Source organism: Protopterus annectens, chromosome 5.part0, assembly GCF_019279795.1.
Source record: "Protopterus annectens isolate FY-2018-M chromosome 5.part0, PAN1.0, whole genome shotgun sequence".
Taxonomy (NCBI): Eukaryota; Metazoa; Chordata; order Ceratodontiformes; family Protopteridae; genus Protopterus; species Protopterus annectens.
This window is the reverse complement of record NC_056735.1, coordinates 1,185,378,182-1,185,397,770: the sequence shown is the minus strand read 5'-3', so window position 1 is coordinate 1,185,397,770 and position 19,589 is coordinate 1,185,378,182. Positions and strand designations below refer to the sequence as shown.

The window sequence follows — 19,589 nt, the reverse complement described above, 5'->3', positions numbered from 1 at the left end:
ACACTTTCCTGGTGATACCAAAATTCAAAATGCTCACTCTTCACCAACTTCTACCTATGCTCTACAAGGATGCTTGGTTAGCCAACCTAGACCTGAAAGTAGCCTACCTACACATCCCAATCAGGGAATCTTGCAGGAAATATCTCTGTTTCAGGGAGGGATGACTGCACTTTCAGTTCTCTGCGCTTCCCTTTGGCTTATCGACTGCTCCCATAGTTTTCAGAAAATGCCTGGCTCCTGCCATTGCTTTTTGCAGACAAAGAAATATTCATATTTACCCATACTTAGATGACTGCCTGATTCAGGCAGACAGTCAGGAAAAGCTGCTAAAACACCTGACCTTTGTGAAGGACCTATTGTCCTCCCTGGGGTATACTATCAATGAAAAGAAATCCAAACTAGTACCCACGCAAGCAATTGTATTCCTGGGAGCAAGCCTGAACTCGGCATCCCAGATGGCATTCCTTACACCAGAAAAACAAACCTACCTGACAACCTACTTCTCTCAACTACCCACCAGACCCCAGTTATCCGCAAGGAAAATCCTGCAAGCTCTGGGGTTCATGGCTTCTTGCATTCTACTCATTCCATATGCCAGACTGTATATGAGGAAACTACAGTGGTACCTAAAAAGCCATTGGTGTTAACACTCCCAAGACCTGGAAACTCTCATACCAATGATACCTTGCTTAAGGAAAGATTTCCTTTGGTGGGCAGCAGCATGCAAACACAACAAAGGACTGCCGTTTTCACAACCCCATGCTGCCCAGTCTCTCACCACAGATGCATCAGACTATGCCTGGGGTGCACACCTGGATGGGCAGGTACATTCAACGCCATTGGAGCCCAAACCAAATACATCTGCACATCAACCAAAAAGAGATGTTAGCTGTTCAGCAAGTTCTGACAGCCTTCAGACCCCTACTGTCCCCGGGGCCTCTACTGATCAAAACAGACAACACCACTGTAATGTGGTATATCAACAAGCATGGAGGGACTCGCTTGTACCCTCTGTGCAGGCTCGCCATGACCCTTTGGCACACAGCTTCAGCCATGCAACTACTCCTGCTAGCACAATTCCTGCTAGGCTGTCTAAACTCTCTGGCAGACAACTTAAGCAGAAATATTCTGGACCCACACAAGTGGCAGCTAGACCAAAGAACCTTCATTCTTGTAACCCAGAAATGGGGCACCCAGAAGGTCGACCTCTTTGCTTCCCACTCCAACCATCAGCGCAGCAAATTCTGCACCAGAGAACCTCGCAGCAAGGCGTGGAAAGTGGCTGCTCTGTCCTTCCAGTGGGTCAAGCTCTCGGTCTATGCATTCCTTCCTCTACCACTCATTACAAGGGTACTGCTCAAAATAAGGAAGGAAAAAACTAGGACAATCCTGATTGCCCCAGACTGGCCACACCAGCACTGGTACCCTCTGCTGCAAAGCCTGTTACCACTGCCACCATGGCATCTCCCTCAGATCCCAACACTCCTGACCCAGAGGAATGAAGAATTCATGCATCTCCAATTGCAGACCCTCAATCTGGCTGCTTGGCTTGTTTCCTGACCACTGCACAAGCTACCAATCTGAGCAAACAAGTTCTAGATGTTATAGGTGAGGCAAGATGCCCTAGCGCTAGAAAGTCTTATGCTGACAAGTGGAAAACGTTTTGCACTTGGATCCAGGCTAAGGAAGCTGGAACTGCACAGTCCTCCCTACCTCTCATCCTGGATTACCTGGCTGACCTACTACACAGGGGTCTATCCTTCTCTTCCATTAAATTTAATTTCTCTGCTATCTCTGCTCATTTCAGCACAGGAGCCACCTCTTTTCTCCCACCCTCTCAGCAAACAGTTCCTAAGAGGAGCTAACAACCTGAGGCCACCCAGAAGAGCACCTACCCCAGCTTGGGACCTTAACTTTGTTTTGGAAAAACTCACTCTGCCCCCCTTTGAACCAGCAACATCAGCGGAGTTAAAGTTCCTCTCTTGGAAGAGAGCCTTGCTGCTGGCCATCACTTCAGCTAGAAGAGTATCTGAGCTACAAGCACTAATGGCTGTAGAGCCCTTCATCATTTTCCACGCTGACAGGGTCTCCCTCAGGTCTAACCTATCCTTCATGCCATAAGTGGTGTCCATTGTGGCTCTCAACCAATCCATTCATTTGCCCACCTTTTTCCCTAACCCACAAAATAAGGTGGAAAGGATTCTGCACTTTCTAGATTTGTACAGACAGCTCAGATTCTGCCTAGACTGGACTAAATCATTTAGGAAGACTGATCAATTGTTAGTCAGCTTTGCTACAGGAGCAGAGAGCAAGACCATATCCAAACAAACCATTTCCAAATGGATAGCACACTGCATCCATATCTGCTACAAGCAGCATGGGAAACCTCCCCCCAAGGGGGTCAGGACACATTCTACCAGAGCAGCCTCCAGCTCTGCAGCTTTCCTCAGAAGGGTCCTCACCAGGGACATCCTGGAGGCTGCAACATGGACATCTGTTCATACCTTCACCAAGCATTACCACCTGCCTATCTTCTCCAAATCCAGGGCAAGCTTTGCCACAGCGGTCTTGCAGGGCATCCTAGCCAGTCCCCAGTCTTTTTGACTGCCTCCACCCTTTTCTTCAGGTTGGGAATCAACCCAAATGTGATGACTGCAACAGTGAAACACAAAGAACATAGTACAGTTGTGTACACTTACCAGAAATGTAGATGTTCGAGTGTATTCATTGTTGTATTCCTGATTTCCCTCCCTCCATCCCCCTTGTCTCTCTCTGTCAATCTCTGTCTCTATCCTTACAAGGATGTTTTGGTATTTACTTTCTACTGGTGGTGGTCTTCCACCATAACCTAGCTCCCTCCTGGGTGTTTACTTTCTACTGGTGGTGGTCTTCCACCATAACTTAGCTCTTTCCTGGGGGCTCCTGACAGGACAATTAAAACTGATGTAATGGTGTCGGCTGCCTTATTTATAACACTGATGACCTGATGTCAGTCCTGGAGCGACTGCAACAAACGTAGAAATACTAAGCCTCTGGTATTCGGGTCGACTGAGGGCTACCCTGGCAGGGATAACCCAAATATGATGACTGCAACAGTGAACACACTCAAACATCTACATTTATGGTAAGTGTACACAACTGTACTTTCTTCCATAAAAGGAATATGTTGGAGATGTGAGCAAGTATACAATGTAGATTGGAAACACATTTTCTTTGATTGTGTTAAAATTAAGCCATTTTGGAATGGTATTAATAACTTTCTACAAGCTTTATTTAATGAATCATTTTATTTAACTAAAACTCTTGTTTTATTAAATTTGAATGAAGGTCCTCATTTGAATAGGTCAAACATGTATCTAGTTAGGACTATACTTGCAGTTTCAAGGAAGTGTATAACAAGAAGATGGAGTACAAAGAATACCAACTTTTTAAGACTACTACAGCCTAATGAAGACCACAGCATTATTGGAAATTAAAATTAAAGAACTAAGAATTTATCAACAACCCTTGGGGAAAAGTCTTATCATTGATTGACACTATACAGTAATTGATCAGACACTCTGATAATGGACTGGACATACTTATAAAGTAGCTGTATTCGTTAAGATCTGTTACCGTGTCAGGCTAATGTAAATAGTGTACATAGTTATTTAAGATATTATGTATAAATACTATGGAATTCATTCAAATGTATTTGTAAAATAAAAAAAAACATTTTGAGAGAAGTTTTTATACACATATCCCTGACCCAGCAGCTATAGTATTAGTCAGTCCAGGTGCTGACATGCATTTTGTTAATTCTAATCATTCGCTTCTGACAAGGATGGTGAAGCTACTGATAAGTTTGCGGGAAAAAGCATATGCTTCTGCAACTTTTATTTTTAGAATTTTGACTTCTCAAGCTATGTTAACATTTATTCTAAATGTGAATTATGAGGAATGTTTTGCCTGTAGTTCACTCCTGTGAGGAAACGTCTGCTTTGTGTGGTTTAGTTTCTTCCATTTTTCAGGTCACTACTCACTGTTTAAAATGTGTATTTGTCTCTGTATATGCATCCAGGGCTGTTCCAGTGGTACTGTGTCGAGGAGGTTTGCCTGGTTGTGTTATCAGAACCTCCCAAATAATGTAAAAAATGAGGTTTTAATTTCTCCTTTGGATGGAGATTGTTTTTGAACCCTCTGCTGGAGTTAGACTAGAAGTATTCTAGAAGCAGCAAATTGGTACTCTGTAATTACTTTGACAAGGCACTAGAAGCCTGATTCCTTCTCCAGGTCTAGGTCAAACTTTGTTAGGGCTATTCTCCAGTGACTCTTTGTCCTTTCCCCTTCTACCTTCCTGTTATAAACTGTGTAATCTACCCATGTAGCTTAGGTTACTGCTCAGTGATCAGTAAGTTGAACATAATATAGCTGTGTAATTAAACTTAATGTAACAGTAAATGTTCACGTGATCATTGCTGTAATAGCTGCTTCCTCCATCCGTGTTGTGTTTTGATGTGTTTTTTATGTGGGTGTGTGGACATGTGATTTTACTTTCCTAGCAATGTCCTCTCAGAGCTTAGCCTCCCAGTCTCAGTTGACATGAAAGAGCTGAAAGGCCCAAACCGGTCTTTGTCAGCTCAGCTACAGGTATCCTAACGATTTGGATTCATGGAAGGTGCCCTGAAGCTTTGGAAAGTGACCACCTGTTACATCCTTATCGGGATGTGACCCATATAGCTTAAGCTACTGCAGCAGTAATCATGCAAATACATACGATTATAGTAAGTTTACTTATACCACTGTAATATCTGCTAAGAAAACAGTAAGCTGAATCTTGTGAGTGCCAGAGGGATCAGCTAGTCTCAAAAGATTTGTCATGCTTCCACAAATGAGAGAGAGAGAAACTTAACATTGAATGAATTTTCCATTCGACTGTCTGTAAAAAGTTTCTAGGGTTCACTCCATCAAATATGCTCTGAGTTGTCATTTACTTGAAACATTTCTCTTATTTTCCCATGCAAAATATGTATTATTTTTTTTCTTTTCTGCATGCAAAGTAAGCTACTATATGAGTCATAGGCATAAATATCTGAGAAGTATTTTGTAAAATCTGTTTGTGAAATTTTAAACTTTTTGGAAATGTTACAGATGTCTAGTTGATGTGAAGTACTTGAGTTTTTTCTAGGTAGTATGTTTACTGCATTGCTCTTTCTTTTATGGTAGCCCCTTTGCTTATGAGTTTCATTTATTACTGAAGTCATTCATTGTTCCAGCATTCTGCAAAGCTGTCAGAAGTAAAACAGAATCCTGATTGTGAATTGCTTATTTTGAGATATTAGTCATGTGTGCTTGTATTTATTCTTTATAACAATGTACAAAGTTTTATGCTTCTGTTTACACTGTAGATGTTTGTCTTTGTAGTTAACATCCCTTTTTCTTTCAGGTGGGTATACTGAAATCAAGAAAGATGATGCCAGAGCCCAGCTAATGAAGGAAGACCCAGACCTAGCTAAATCTTTTATAAAGACATTGTTTGGCGTTCTGTATGAAGTATATAGTAGCTCTGCTGGACCTGCTGTCAGACACAAGTGCCTTAGAGCGATCCTTAGAATAATTTATTTTGCTGATGCTGAACTTTTGAAAGACGTTTTAAGAAACCATGCTGTTTCTAGGTAGGTGTGAATGTGCAGATCATTTAAAGGTTGCATTCGCTGTGACGGCCAGTAAAAGGTCAGAAGTAGCATAATGATTGGCTTGTTCTACAGCACTTAACTTCGGTGTCCCTTGCAAGTTAAGATATCTTTAGTACTGGGCTAGTTCATTGAATTACTCCTCTCTCGTTTCTTTAGGAGATCTAGTATGTCTGCAATGATGTGTAAATTTAGATTGGGTTATTTTCTTTAAGAACAATACACAAATAAGTTCTGTGAGACTGTATGCTACCAGAAGAAAATCAGCTGCCTTATTGGCAGCTGCTAAATGTTTCAAAATGTTTTGCCACTTTTGAATGTTCATGAATATATGTCATCCTGCCAGTTGAAGCTTTCTGGACACAGCAGCAGTATTTCATTTATTTTGCTGGAGTTTTGACTTTTAGTCTTTGTACGACTGAAGCAGAATGATCAACTAAAAATATATGCTGAAATGTGATAATTGGACATCCTGCAAAGGGTGATGCTTGTAAAGCTTGATTTCTGGCAGTTGGCTGAAATTTATTTTTATCAGCAGGGTTTGATGCACTTCTTCCCTCCCCGTAAGAATAAAGATGTGTTTAGCTGTGCAAAGGAATTTTTCAAGAGTTCATAATAACTACAGCAGGAATTCAGACTTACACAGTCATTTTATACCTTTGAATTATTACACGTGCATTTCTGCTTTTGCAGTTAGTGTTAATGTTTCTTTGATATTTATCTGTAACAAACTGTACTAAACCATATCCCATCCAAAAATTGATTGTGCTTTATAGCAGTACGTTTCCTACATGTTAGTTTTTTGTATGACTCATTATTCAACTCTGCATTAATTTGAAGCACTTTTTTTCTCTGCTTCCTATACCTGATAGCAATCATTCACTACTGTAATATCAGGTTGTTACTGATTTTTATTCTGGTGAGGGGAGGCTTTCCTGCTCATTAAGCAACAAGTTGCAGCATGGACTGTTGATGTGGGTTATCTCCTAGTCACAAAAGAAAAGGCTTTTACCCTACAACATACTGTTCAGGATATGTCCTTTTCAACTTCAGCATCTTCACACCAAACAGAAGATAGCATGACAATAATGTGACATTAGCATCACCGGAGTCTCCTGCTGTACAAGACAACCTTCAGGGCTCTGTCTCAGGACAGTATTGTTTTAGAACTGTCCTTCCCTAAGGGGGGAGCACTTGCAGCCAGAACTGAGCAGAACTTTGAATCTATCCCTCTGTATTTGAATGTCCTGCTTTTGTAGGTGCCATCAGCTGATGATCTTCATTCAATTTCTCCCAGTCTTCACATGGTTTGCTTAGAGTTTAGCAGCAGTGGGTTAATAATAGTATTACTTTTGTTTGGCTTTTTTTTTTTTTTTTTTTAGTTTGTTGTGTGGTCCTAATAATTAAGGTCCAACTCTTCAGATCAGCATCTGTGTGTTTGCATATGTATGTTAGCTGTATCCTAGACCACTGACCATACATTTCTCAATTTTGTGAAAATTCGAAGCAGACCTACTTTACAAATTGAGGTAGTTGAGGAGCACATGAAAATAAAGTACAAAGAAAAATCTTAAAGCAGATAATCCATAGTTGTATTGTGGATGGTACACCGAAGCATATGAAATAAAGCCTACAATTTCTAGAATGCATTTGATCACTTTTGCAGTTTCATAGTTCCACATTTCACCCATTTTCTAAAGGCCAGAGCATCAGTTGTCATTAATAAAGGATTTGTGACTTGACAGTGAGTTTACTATGTCTAGGAAGACAGTCCATAGAGTCAGCTAGTGCTTTAAAGCCACACTTGGAGATTCTCTGTTTAGTGTTTCCCACTGAATAGGTTATAATTGAAAGGCCTAGTGAGCAGGCCTCTGTGATGCTGTCTTTTCACTAAGTGGTAGGAGAAGTGTAAACTGGCAAGTTCTCTTTCCTTCATTCAACTTCTATCTAGGCCATCATCCAGGCATTCACAAGAGATTGTTTGGTCCCCCACTTGCCAACTATGCAATGCTCTCCTCGGAGAATTTCTTGAAGCATCTTCCTCACAATGCATTGAAAGTATGGTTTCAAACAACACCCCCCTTCCCCTAACCGGGACCACTTACTTTTTTCACAGATTCTGAGGGGGAGCTGTGTAGCACCCTCATTTGACAGTAAGATGGAATATTTCTCTGTAGCTGTAGCCTCCATCTCGTCAATAATGGAGAACACTGAACTTGAGCTTAACTCATATCTATGAATATGAACGTGAGTTAAGTTCAGTCCAGTGTTCTCCATTATCACCGGTAGTTTAACTATTCACTGTTTCATGTCCGTAAAGTTTTACATACAGTCAAATCGCATAAACACGTGATGTGAGAGTGTTCAATCTCGCCGTTTGTTCTTACACACGGGTTCGGAGCCGATCCTCGGCTCCGAGTCGGCCGCATAGCAAAGCTCTGCATCTAAGAGAAGCTCGAGACCAGGCTATATCCCACAATCCTCCCTGCCATTACCCAGATCTAGTTTGCCGCTGCAACAGGTCACATCGCTACAGAGAGCTCGGACCAGAGATTTGTAGTTTAACAGATAAGATAGTCTTTTTTTCTTCTTTTTATTCTTAAAAAGTTATTATTCTCCTATAGTTTTTTTGTGGATATTTATATTTTATATACTATAGTGTGTTTGTGTGTAGTTTATAGTTAGTTTTTTCTATAGGTTTCCCTTTGGGGCCTACCACTTTCTAACTGTAAATTCCTCTTAATTTAAACTATCACTTCTTTAAGTTATGTCTGAGAAAGTAAAGAGTGGTTTCAAAAGGTGTCAGTGTGGACAGAAAATGTCCATCACTGACAACCACACTTCCTGCGTCTACTGTCTTGGCCCTCTCCACTTGCAAGAGGATTGCTCCATTTGCCATTCCTTCAGTGGGAGGGTCATGACAGATAGACTCAGGAAACTTATTGATAGGGGGCTTCTTAAGCCTGCTTTCCAAGAAGCCCTGGACAAGTCTGACCAGGCTTCTAAGTCTTCGAAGGGGTCGAAGATGTCGGAGCCCATGTCATCAGCTCCGAGTACATCTTCCAGAGTTCGTTCGCCGGTTCCACAGACTTCGGGGCCGAGCGTCGAACGTTTGTCTCTCACTGAGCCCCAGGTCTTGGAACCGGTGTCGGAACTACCGCCACCGTCGATTCTTCGGTTGGTGCCATCTTCGGCCCCTTCGACCCGTTCTTCCAGACCATTATCTGATACTGATGTGGATCGCGTTGTGCAGAAACTTATGGAGAACACGGCCCTTTCCAAATTGATTGCAGTTTCCTCCCAGTTGGTGTCGAAACTAGAAGGCCTTCCTTTATCTCCAACAGGTCCTCCTTTGAGACCTATCCAGTCTTCGGAGCCGGAAGAGGATGAGCCGATGATAGTGGAGCCATCGGTGCCGAAACCGTCCATTGCACGATCGACACCACTTACCTCGACTCCATCGGAACCGATAGGTGATTCGCGGAGTCGAAGATCTCTCCTTGGTTCCGGGACCGAGAGTCGTATCGACCTTTCGGTTCCGACTCTCCCTCTCAGGGCCTTGGCGCAGATCGGCTCGGCTCCGTTCTCGGGGTCGAGACCCATGTGCCCCGTGTCTCGGATTCTTCCATGTTCTTCGGAACTGGGTAGTCCTCGGCCCGAGGTTCAGGGGTTTTTGACCTCATGAGGAAGGTTTTGTCTACACAGACAACCACTACATTGGACGCGTCTTCTCCCTCCCTTAAGGAGCCGCTCTCTGTTTCTGTTCCCACGACACATCCAAAGCGTGGAGCACCATTGTCTCAGCCATCCCTAGAGGATGCCCCCTGTTCCTCTGAGGCCTCACCGGAATCCCCCTCCGATGAGGTCCCGAGAAAAAGATTGTGCAAGAGGAGGCACTTAGACTCCCCACAGGAATCTCTAACTTCTGACACTGACTTGGATGAGTCAGAGGGGTCCCCAAAATCACCCTCCGAGGATGTCTCATTTGCGGACATCTTGGAGATATTAAAACAGAGGGGTGATTGGCAGTCCCTAGACCCACTGAGGACGAGTCGGTGTTGCTGAAGGCATTTGGTGCTCAACCTTCTACCTCCTGGGTTACTCTGCCCTTCGATGAGTTAATGGATTTAATTGCTCGAAGGGCGTGGGAGACACCAGACACAGTGGAACCGGTCCCTCGAAAGCCAAGTAAATTTATTACTGCCCCCCAGGACAAGACCTATCTCACAAAGGGAGTCCCCGTTGACGCTATGGTGGTGGCCGCAGCCACTAAAAAGGAGATGTCGGAGTCTTCCTCTTCTGTTCTTCCTCCTAATAAGGATTCTAGGACTATGGACAGATACGGGAAGCGCGTTTTTAGTTCAGTGACTTTTTCCATGCGTTCACTAAACTATTTGACACATTTTACACGACTACAGAGGGATCTCATCAAGGAGTTGAGAGATACCCTCCAGGGTAACACAGATGCTGCTGTTTCAGATAAGATGACAGCACAACTTAACACCCTTACCTCCATAGTGAACTCGTCCATGAGGCTCATCTCGTATGCGGCTGAAGGGTCGAGTAGGGCTGCAGCTTCAGCGATTGCTCTACGAAGACAATCCTGGATGCGGCTGTGCTCTTTTGCGGAAGCCTTCAAGTCTTCTTTCGCCAACGCCCCCTTTGATGGTGCCACTCTTTTTGGGCCCAAAGTGAAAGAGACATTAACTCGGTGTGAGCAGGAAGGAAAGACTCTGTCTGCTGTCGGAGTCCGTTTTTCCGTTCCATCCAGACCGTACCCCAAAGGGCAACGAGGCGGAAAAATGTGGTTCCGTAGAACTCAGGGATCTTTCCAGGCCACACAGAGTGAACCCCCCCCCCAGAGGCAGAGGGGGGGCAGACATGGAAGACGCCGCCCCGGCGGCAGAGGGGGTCCGCAGAACCAAGGCGACAGGGATACTATCCCTGGTGAGCCTTTCCAGCACTCCTGAATGAAGGCCCGACTGTCCTGCTCTGGAGGCAGTCGGGGGTCGCTTGGCTTTATACCCAGAGGCCTGGCAAACTCTCACCTCAGACTCCTGGGTAAAAACCATTGTAACCAGAGGATACAAAATACCCCTTATGTCAACTCCACCCCAACAAAGAAGGTCTCCAGATGTGCCACCCTGTCTGCGAGGCCAAGCAGCAATAGAAATTTCAAAGCTGCTCAAAAAAGAGTCATTCAGCCAGTCCCGGCGGACCAAAAAGGATCCGGAACTTACTCAAGGTTCTTTTTAGTTCCGAAAAAGACAGGGGACTGGAGACCCATTTTGGATCTCAGCAAACTCAATACCTTCGTGAAGAAGGAAAAGTTCCGGATGGTTACGCTTCATTCGATCCTTCCATTTTTACAGAAGGACGACTGGATGTGCTCGATAGATCTCAAGGACGCGTACTACCACATCAAGATGGCCAGACAGTCCAGAGATCACCTGCGCTTCCGGCTGGGAGTCAGTCATTTTCAATTTCGAGCCCTGCCCTTTGGGCTCACCTCAGCCCCCAGGGTATTCACCAAATGCATGGCAGTGGTAGCATCTCACTTGAGATGTCTAGGATTCCGGGTGTTTCCCTATCTGGACGACTGGCTCCTCACCGCCACCACCTAGCGTCTCCTCATACAAGCAAGAAACTATACAGTCAACCTTTGTTCCCACCTAGGGATTTCCATAAACTTCAAAAAATCTGTCTTATTGCCCTCACAGCATATTTCATTTATCGGAGCGGACCTAGATACGCGTTTAACATTAGTAAAGCTCCCTCAAGTAAGGGCTTCATCCCTCAAGGAACAGGTTCTTCTTCTGCTGCAATGCAGGAAAACCCCGGCCAAATTGGTGTTGAAAGTTTTGGGACTCATGGCAGCGTCCCTGATTGTGATTCCCATGGGAAGGCTGCACATGAGGCTCCTCCAATGGCTGCTGTTCACGCAGTGGTCTTTCCAACAGTTACCCCTGAAGTACGAGATCCTGATAACAGATTCTTGCAAACGAGACCTCTCATGGTGGGTGTCCAGCCAGGATCTCACTATGGGTCGTCCATTTGTTCTACCAAGTCCGACAGCCACTATAACCACGGACGCTTCCCTGATAGGGTGGGGGGGACTTTTTCAGGGAAGAACAGTCCAAGGGGAATGGTCCAACATCGAGTACAACCTGCACATAAATATTCTGGAAATGAGGGCGGTGTTCCTGGCGTTGCAACACTTTCAAACCCTCCTACCTCTAGGGACAATAGCAGTTCAGACAGACAACATGTCTGTAGTCTGATACATAAACAAACAAGGGGGAACCAGATCTTACCCATTATGCAGAGAGGCCATGAGAATTTGGCAATGGGCAGAGTCCACGGGTCGCTTTCTGATAGCAACGCACATCCCGGGGTCATCCAACGTCATTGCGGACAGGTTGAGCAGAGCCATCCTGTTACCTCACGAGTGGTCCCTCAAACTACAAGTGGCGGAAAGAATTTTCCACAAATGGGGCCAGCCTTGCTGCGATCTATTCGCCTCCCCGATGAATACCAAATGCAGAAGCTATTTTGCCCTTCTACCCCCTCCAGGGGATGTCCTCAGGGACGCACTGATACACGATTGGCCCCCGGGTCTCCTATATGCATTCCCACCTATCCCCTTGATTCCCAGATTTCTCCAGAAAGCCATGAATCTGGAAAGGACAATTATACTCATAGCCCCATTCTGGCCTCGACAGATATGGTTCCCCTTTCTTCGAGCCCATCAAATAGAGGAACCTTGGATCCTGGACCCAGTACCAGATCTACTGACACATTCGTCGGGAGTTCCTCACCCGTCTCTTCTATGCCTCAAACTAGCAGCTTGGCTGCTCCACTTCCCCGCCTAGCCAGGTCTGATCTTCTTTCTCCGGCAGTGCAGCGCATTTTGGTTGCCTCTCATAAGGCTTCCACCACAAAACTTTACAACAGTAAATGGAAACGCTTTGTGTACTGGGCATCTAATCAACACTTGGACCCCTTGGTTGCTCCTTTACATAAAATTCTAGAATTTCTTTCCATCCTTTTCCATGAAGGGGCCTCTACTTCCACATTAAGAGTGCAGTTGGCTGCCATATCCAACTTCCATGTTGGTGAGGGACGGTTCTTCTATTATGTTCCACAGGCTTTGTAAAGCTTTTATGAAAGGTTCCTTCCATCTTCGACCTCCTGTCAGAGACCCTTTATTCCCATGGAATTTAAATTTGTTGTTGTCACAACTAATGTTACCACCTTTCGAACCAGCCTCTTCTTGCCCCCTGAAATTTCTGTCGTGGAAGACTCTTTTTCTTGTAGCGGTTACTTCAGCTCGGAGAGTTTCAGAGCTGCAAGCACCGTCTATTAAACCGCCTTACTTAAATTTTCACCCAGATTAGAGTTTCTTTACGAACAAATCCGTCCTTCCTTCCTAAGGTATGTTCTGTCATAAATATTAATCAGTCCATTGAACTCCCTACTTTCTTCAAGAACCATACCAGCAAGTTGGAATATATGTTGCACAAGTTAGATGTCCACAGGCAACTCAGATTTTATTTAGACAGGACTAAAGACTACAGAAAAACAGATCAACTTTTTGTTGCGTTTGCAGACAATGTAAAGGGCATGGCAGTTACAAAGCGTACGCTTTCTAAATGGCTTACTGATTGTATAGCCTTTGTGTATTCCATGTCAAATCATGCCTTACCCACCAGACCAAAAGGCCATTCTACTAGGTCCGTCTCCACTTCCTTGGCTCATGCAGCTCGCCTGCCTTTGGACACGATTTGTGCAGCAGCCACGTGGTCTAAACCACATACTTTCATCACTCATTATAGGGTTGACAAAGCCTCCAAAGACAGGACATCCTTTGGTTCCACTGTGCTCAGGAACGTTCTTCCATGAGTCACTCAGGGTGACGGAGCTAGGGACACTACCCGTGTGTAAGAACAAACGGCGAGATTGAACACTCTCACATAAAGAAGTTATGTTCTTACCATAACGTTCCATGTGGAGTGTTCATCTCGCCTTTGTTCTTACATTCCCCCCCTTCCCTCCCTCACGGTTTGGAAGAACGAGTAGGACTAGAGTCCGGTCCAAATGTCTTTACCTTTTCCGGGTATGTTTCGTTACCCCTAGTTGGTTGTCAGTGAGATGGTGTCTCTAAATTTTTTCTTTGTGGCAGTATGTAGCCTTAGCACCTCAGGGTTATTGTTTTTTTCTGGTTTGCTTGCAAACTAGATCTGAGTAATGGCAGGGAGGATTGTGGGATATAGCCTGGTCTCGAGCTTCTCTTAGATGCAGAGCTTTGCTATGCGGCCGGCTCGGAGCCGAGGATCGGCTCCGAACCCGTGTGTAAGAACAAAGGCGAGATGAACACTCCACATGGAACGTTATGGTAAGAACATAACTTCTTTTTTCAGCTGATGTACAAGATATTTTCACATTTACTTAGGTAGTTAATTTTCAGAGAATAGATTGTGTGCAATTCATGGTTAAGAATGCAGATGCCAATATCTCATGTCTGCTGGAAGGGCATTGCTGAAACAATTTTTTTCTCTCCTGTTATAAATTATACTTAGAACATTAATAGTTACATTTAAATTAAAGAACCAGTATCACAATAAAAGTAATTAGTAATGGGATGATGGTTTTTGAGGAACATAAATGACGTTTTAATGTTTTCTTAAGTAATTAACATGTTCACTGTTGACAGGGAACACCACTGTATGCTTTGTACATTTTTTTTAGTGCTGACAGGGATCACATGTTCTTCGTGTTTCACTGTTGCAGTCATTACATTTGGGTAATCCTGCTGGCAGGTTGCCCTCAGTCGGCCTGAATTCCAAAGTCCTGGGTCCTGCGTAGGCTGCTGTCGCCCCTTCCCTGACGTCAGGTCGTCAGGGGTATAAAAGATGTGGCTGACGCCATTTTCTTTAGTCTTTCTTGCCGTGCGGTGCCCGAAGCATAAGCAGTTCGCAAGTGCCAGTCAGCCGACTCCTGAGATTTTCGTGTTCGAGTTTCAGATCCGAAGTCTTCAATAAAGCTAAGTACCCCGTTGGGGAAACTTTTTTCTTGCTCCAGACCGATGTCAGAAAAAGTTAATTGTATTTCTTGTGTGTGAAAGCAAATACCTCATAAGGACTTTCATTTTTACTGTATTCCTTGCCTAGGCCCTGATCACAGTGTTGCTGGTTGTTGGTTTTGTGCTAGATTTAACCAACTCACTATTAAGCGTCGGTATGATTTTGTTTTAAACTATTTTGGACGCCAGTTTAATTATCCAGAAATGTCGTCGGATAGCCATCCGACTACCGGAGTTCACAAAAATCCCAGAGAAAAGGAAAGAGAGAGACAACCGAGGCCCAAAACCGACGACGAAGCTTCTCCTAAGCCAGTCGCCGGTTCTCAGTGAGGCGCTTTCACAGCCCCTGACGCCCGCTACTTTAGAGACGCAGCCCGCTACCGACACCCACGTGGAGTCGGCCATACCGCTGGAAACTCAAGGTTTTGGAGCCTCTGATACTATTCCTTCAAATGGGTCCTAAGCCACTGAGCAGGCACTGGCTTCTGAGGGTGTATTCAGACCTAAACATCTTTACATTAAGCCAACCTCAGCTTCAAAGGCAAAGACTAAAGCACCTTCTAAAGCAAAGAAACAAACTCAAGAGCCACGTGGACAGGCCTCTATACCCAAAAAACAGATGCTCAAAATGGCCGAAGACTTAATTACCTTGATCAGATTTTCCCATCCCCCTCCTGATAAGAGGCCTAGGCAAGAGACTGACTATGAATCTTCAGATCAGGTCTCTATTTCTTCTGGATTCCTCTTCTGATCAGGAATATTCTCTGCCCCCCTATGAGGATTCTGATGCTGAAGAATCTATACCTTCAGCTTCTCCTCCAGAGGACTATTCTTTTGGGGAAACCTTGCATACCATGAGGGAGCATTTCCACTGGGCGAGCCAAGATTTTTCAGAATCTAAAAAGAGGCTCAGGGATTTCCTTTTACTACCTCAACACAGGCCACTAGCCATTCCACCTGTGTTAGATATTGTCGATGATGTGTTTTCGGAGTCTAGTCTTACCCTGACTCCTTACCTCCAGCTCCTGTTAAGCCTGACAGATATTACAGGGTTCCTGACTCTCATAAATTTATTTTTAAAAACCCTGCTGCAGACCCAGAAACTATTTCACAGGGTCCCAAAGGAGTTAAGGCTTCAGCTGCAAAAAACCCTACCCCCTCTGACAGAGATTCTAGGGCACTGGATAGATGGGGAAAAAAGGTTTACACATCTGCTACCTTGGCTAGAAGGGCCTTAAACTGTCAGTTTCATATGCTCAAATGTCAGCAACATGTCATGGCATTGCTTAAAAAGAAAATGTTATTAAACTCTGAATGTGCAGAAAACAAGGAAATGCAGGATTTATTGCATGCAGCTGAATAAGTTGGAAAGCATACTTTGCAATGTGGTTTTGATTCTTTGGAGGCCTCATGCAGGGACGCAGTTACGGGTTCTGTAATTAGGAGGCATGCTTGGTTAATGGAACAAAATCTGCCTGATCATGTCAAAGTTAAATTATTAGATGCACCTTTGCAGCATGATGCTTTATTTGATGTTAAGGCAGAAGAGGTGTTAAAGAAAATGGAGGAGAAAGCTAAATCTATGCAAACTGTCAAAGATTTTTTGCAAGTACAGCCACCTAGGTTTAGTAGACACTGGCCTACAAAGAATTGATCCTTTCCTGTGTCAGACAGACCTCAAAGGAGCAGATCCAGATGCCCTAGAGGCAGATCCCCAGGCACAAGGTTCCTACAGGTCAAAGCAATGGGGTGCTTCTACCTCCAAAGCTGGAGAAGACAAATCACAACCATACAGGAAACAGTCCCAATGACTTCCCCCTGCCTGCACCAAGCACTTATCTCCTGGCAGCACCCTTAGAGGGAACAGTAGCATTTTTTTCTCAAAATTGGCACATTATAACCCCGGACAAGTGGGTTCTAAATATCATGTCACAAGGGTACAAGTTCCATTTCCATACCCTGCCAAAGGCAAACGGCTGGCCAGATCTGCCAAAAAATCAATGGGCAGAGGCACAAAAACAAATGTCATCCCTCATGGACATGGGGGCCATTCAACAAGTACCAGAACAAGAGCAGGGACAAGGATTTTACTCGAGACTGTTCCTGGTACCCAAAAAGGACAAGACCTGGAGACCAGTACTGGACCTGTCTATTCTGAACACATTCCTGGATATACCAACGTTCAAGATGATGACTTTGCAGCAGCTTCTGCCCATGCTGGGCAAGAACGCTTGGCTGGTGACTCTAGACCTAAAAGAGGCATACCTGCATGTCCCAATCAGACAATCATGCAGAAGATACCTCAGATTCAAGGCTGGCTCAATGCATTTCCAATTCTCTGCACTTCCCTTTGGCTTATCTACTGCGCCCAGGGTCTTTACAAAGTGCCTGGCATCAGTAATTGCATTCTGCAGACAGAGAGGAATACAAATATATCCCTACTTGGACGACTGTTTAATTTAAGCAGAAAACAAGGACATTCTTCTATAGCATCTGGCGTTTGTGAAAGGGCTTCTAACATGCCTAGGGTACACAGTCAACGAAAAGAAATCAAAACTAGTACCCTCTCAAGAAATAATATTCCTGGGTGCAAGCTTAAATACAACTGCCCAGATGTCTTATCTCATGCCAGACAAACAAAGGCAACTGACTACCTATTTCAAAATGTTGGCAACAAAGGCCCAGTTATTTGCAAGAAAAATTCTGCAGGCTTTGTGCTTCATGGCATCCTGCATCCTACTAATTCCATATGCAAGACTGCATATGAGGAAACTTCATTGGTACCTAAAAAGTGTTTGGACTCAACATTACCACAGCCTGGAAACAATGATTACTCTCATTCCCTGCCTACAACAGGAGTTTCGATGGTGGGCAAAGGCTTGTCACCAAAACAAGGGACAACCATTCACATTACCCCCAGCCAGCCAGATACTAACAACGGATGCATCAGATTATGCCTGGGGGGGCCCACATGGCAGGAAGATGCATGCAGGGCACATGGTCCTCAACCCAAATGCATCTACGTATCAATCAAAAAGAGATGCTAGCTGTTCAGAATGCCCTGACGGCCTTCAAGGATCTACTTCATCCGGGACAACTACTGATACAGACAACACCACGGTCATGTGGTATATAAACAAGCAGGGGGGCACACATTCTTACCCCCTTTGCAGACTAGCCATGACTTTGTGGGACACGGCATTAACTTACCAAGTACATCTGCAGGCACGGTTCCTGCCAGGAAGGAAAAATACTCTGGCAGACGAACTAAGCAGAAACCTCATGGATCCCCACGAGTGGCAGCTGGATCCACAAGTCTTCAGCATGATAACAAGGAAATGGGGATGCCCGGACATAGATCTATTTGCCTCCCCTCACAACTATCAACTAAAAAGATTCAGCACAAGGACTTACCACTTGTCTCAATGCCAAGCTTGGACCTTACCTCAAATATACCTCCTCTACTGTCCCAGCAAAACAAACAGATCCTGCACAGCCAACTCAGGACTTTAAACATGGCAGCATGGCGGATAATGTAGTCATACAAAACACACCTCTCAGTAAAGCTGTGATGGATGTCATTTTGGAGGCCAGAAGGCCTAGTAGTAGAAAATCTTATGCTGGAAAATGGAAGAGATTCTGTGCTTGGAACCAGGCACAAGGAACTGATAAAGCTGTGCCAAATATTCCTCAGATTTTGCAATACTTAACTGAGATGCTGGACAAAGGCCTATCTTTTTCATCTATTAAAATTCATGCCTCTGCCATTTCGGCTCATTACAATACAGAGCCACCAATCTTCTCTTATCCCTTATTAAACAGTACCTCAGAGGAGCCAAAAATTTAAGGCCAGCCTCCAAGGAGATCATCAATGCCTGCATGGGACCTCAACTATTTCTTGGAAAAACTCACCCTGCCTCCTTTTGAGCTAGCTGCTACTGCTGATATAAAGTTTTTATCTTGGAAAACAGCTCTGCTCCTAGCAATAACTTCTGCAAGATGAGTTTTAGAGCTACAGGCTCTCATGGCTGTGGAACCTTTTATCATTTTTTATCCAGACAGGGTCTTTCTGAGGGCAAACCCTACATTTATGCCTAAGGTGGTTTCCAGTGTGGCTCTTAACCAAACTATTATTCTGCCAACTTTTTATCCAAATCCACAGAACAAGGGGGAGAGAATTCTGCATTCTTTGGACATACACAGACTGCTTAGATTCTACTTGGACAGAACCAAAGTTTTCAGAAAGGCAGAGCAATTACTAGTGGCATATGCTGCAGGATCACAAGGAAAGGCCATCTCAAAGCAGATTATTTCAAAGTGGATAGGCCACTGCATTCGTTTCTGCTACTTACACCATGGCAAGCCAGTGCCGAGGGGCATTGGACCACATTCAACCAGAACTGCAGCCACTTCAGCAGCCTTTCTCAGGGGAGTAACAACCAAGGACATTTTAGAGGCTGCTACTTGGAGTTCAGTGCACACCTTTACAAAGCACTATCATCTGCCACTCTATTCTAAATCCAGGGCAGTATTTGCCACTGCAGTTCTGCAGGGCCTCATAGCCGCTCCTAATGCTGTTTAGCTCCAGCCTCCCATCCATAGCTTTGGGACTCTACCCAAATGTAATGACTGCAACAGTGAAACACGAAGAACATAGTACAGTTGTGTACACTTACCATAAATGTAGATGTTTGAGTGTATTCACTGTTTTAGTCCAGGTTACCCACCTGCCATCCCCCTTTCTTCTGATGGAACTTCTCTTTCCTTCTCTGATTTATACAACCTATGTGGTGTATTTGCTCGTAGATGAAGGTAGTTTATATTGGTGCATGTAT

At 44.4% G+C, this 19,589-nt stretch overlaps 1 protein-coding gene across 2 annotated transcripts in view; it reads left to right on the top strand.

Moving 5' to 3' along the window:
- TRIP12 (thyroid hormone receptor interactor 12) overlaps window positions 1–19,589 on the top strand; it is a 3,849,287-nt gene that overhangs the window by 1,701,534 nt on the left and 2,128,164 nt on the right. For both annotated transcript variants that reach the window (XM_044071052.1, XM_044071053.1), the window contains one exon: window positions 5,426–5,654. In XM_044071052.1, coding sequence (XP_043926987.1) covers window positions 5,426–5,654 — 229 coding nt within the window. The remainder of the gene's footprint in view (window positions 1–5,425; window positions 5,655–19,589) is intronic.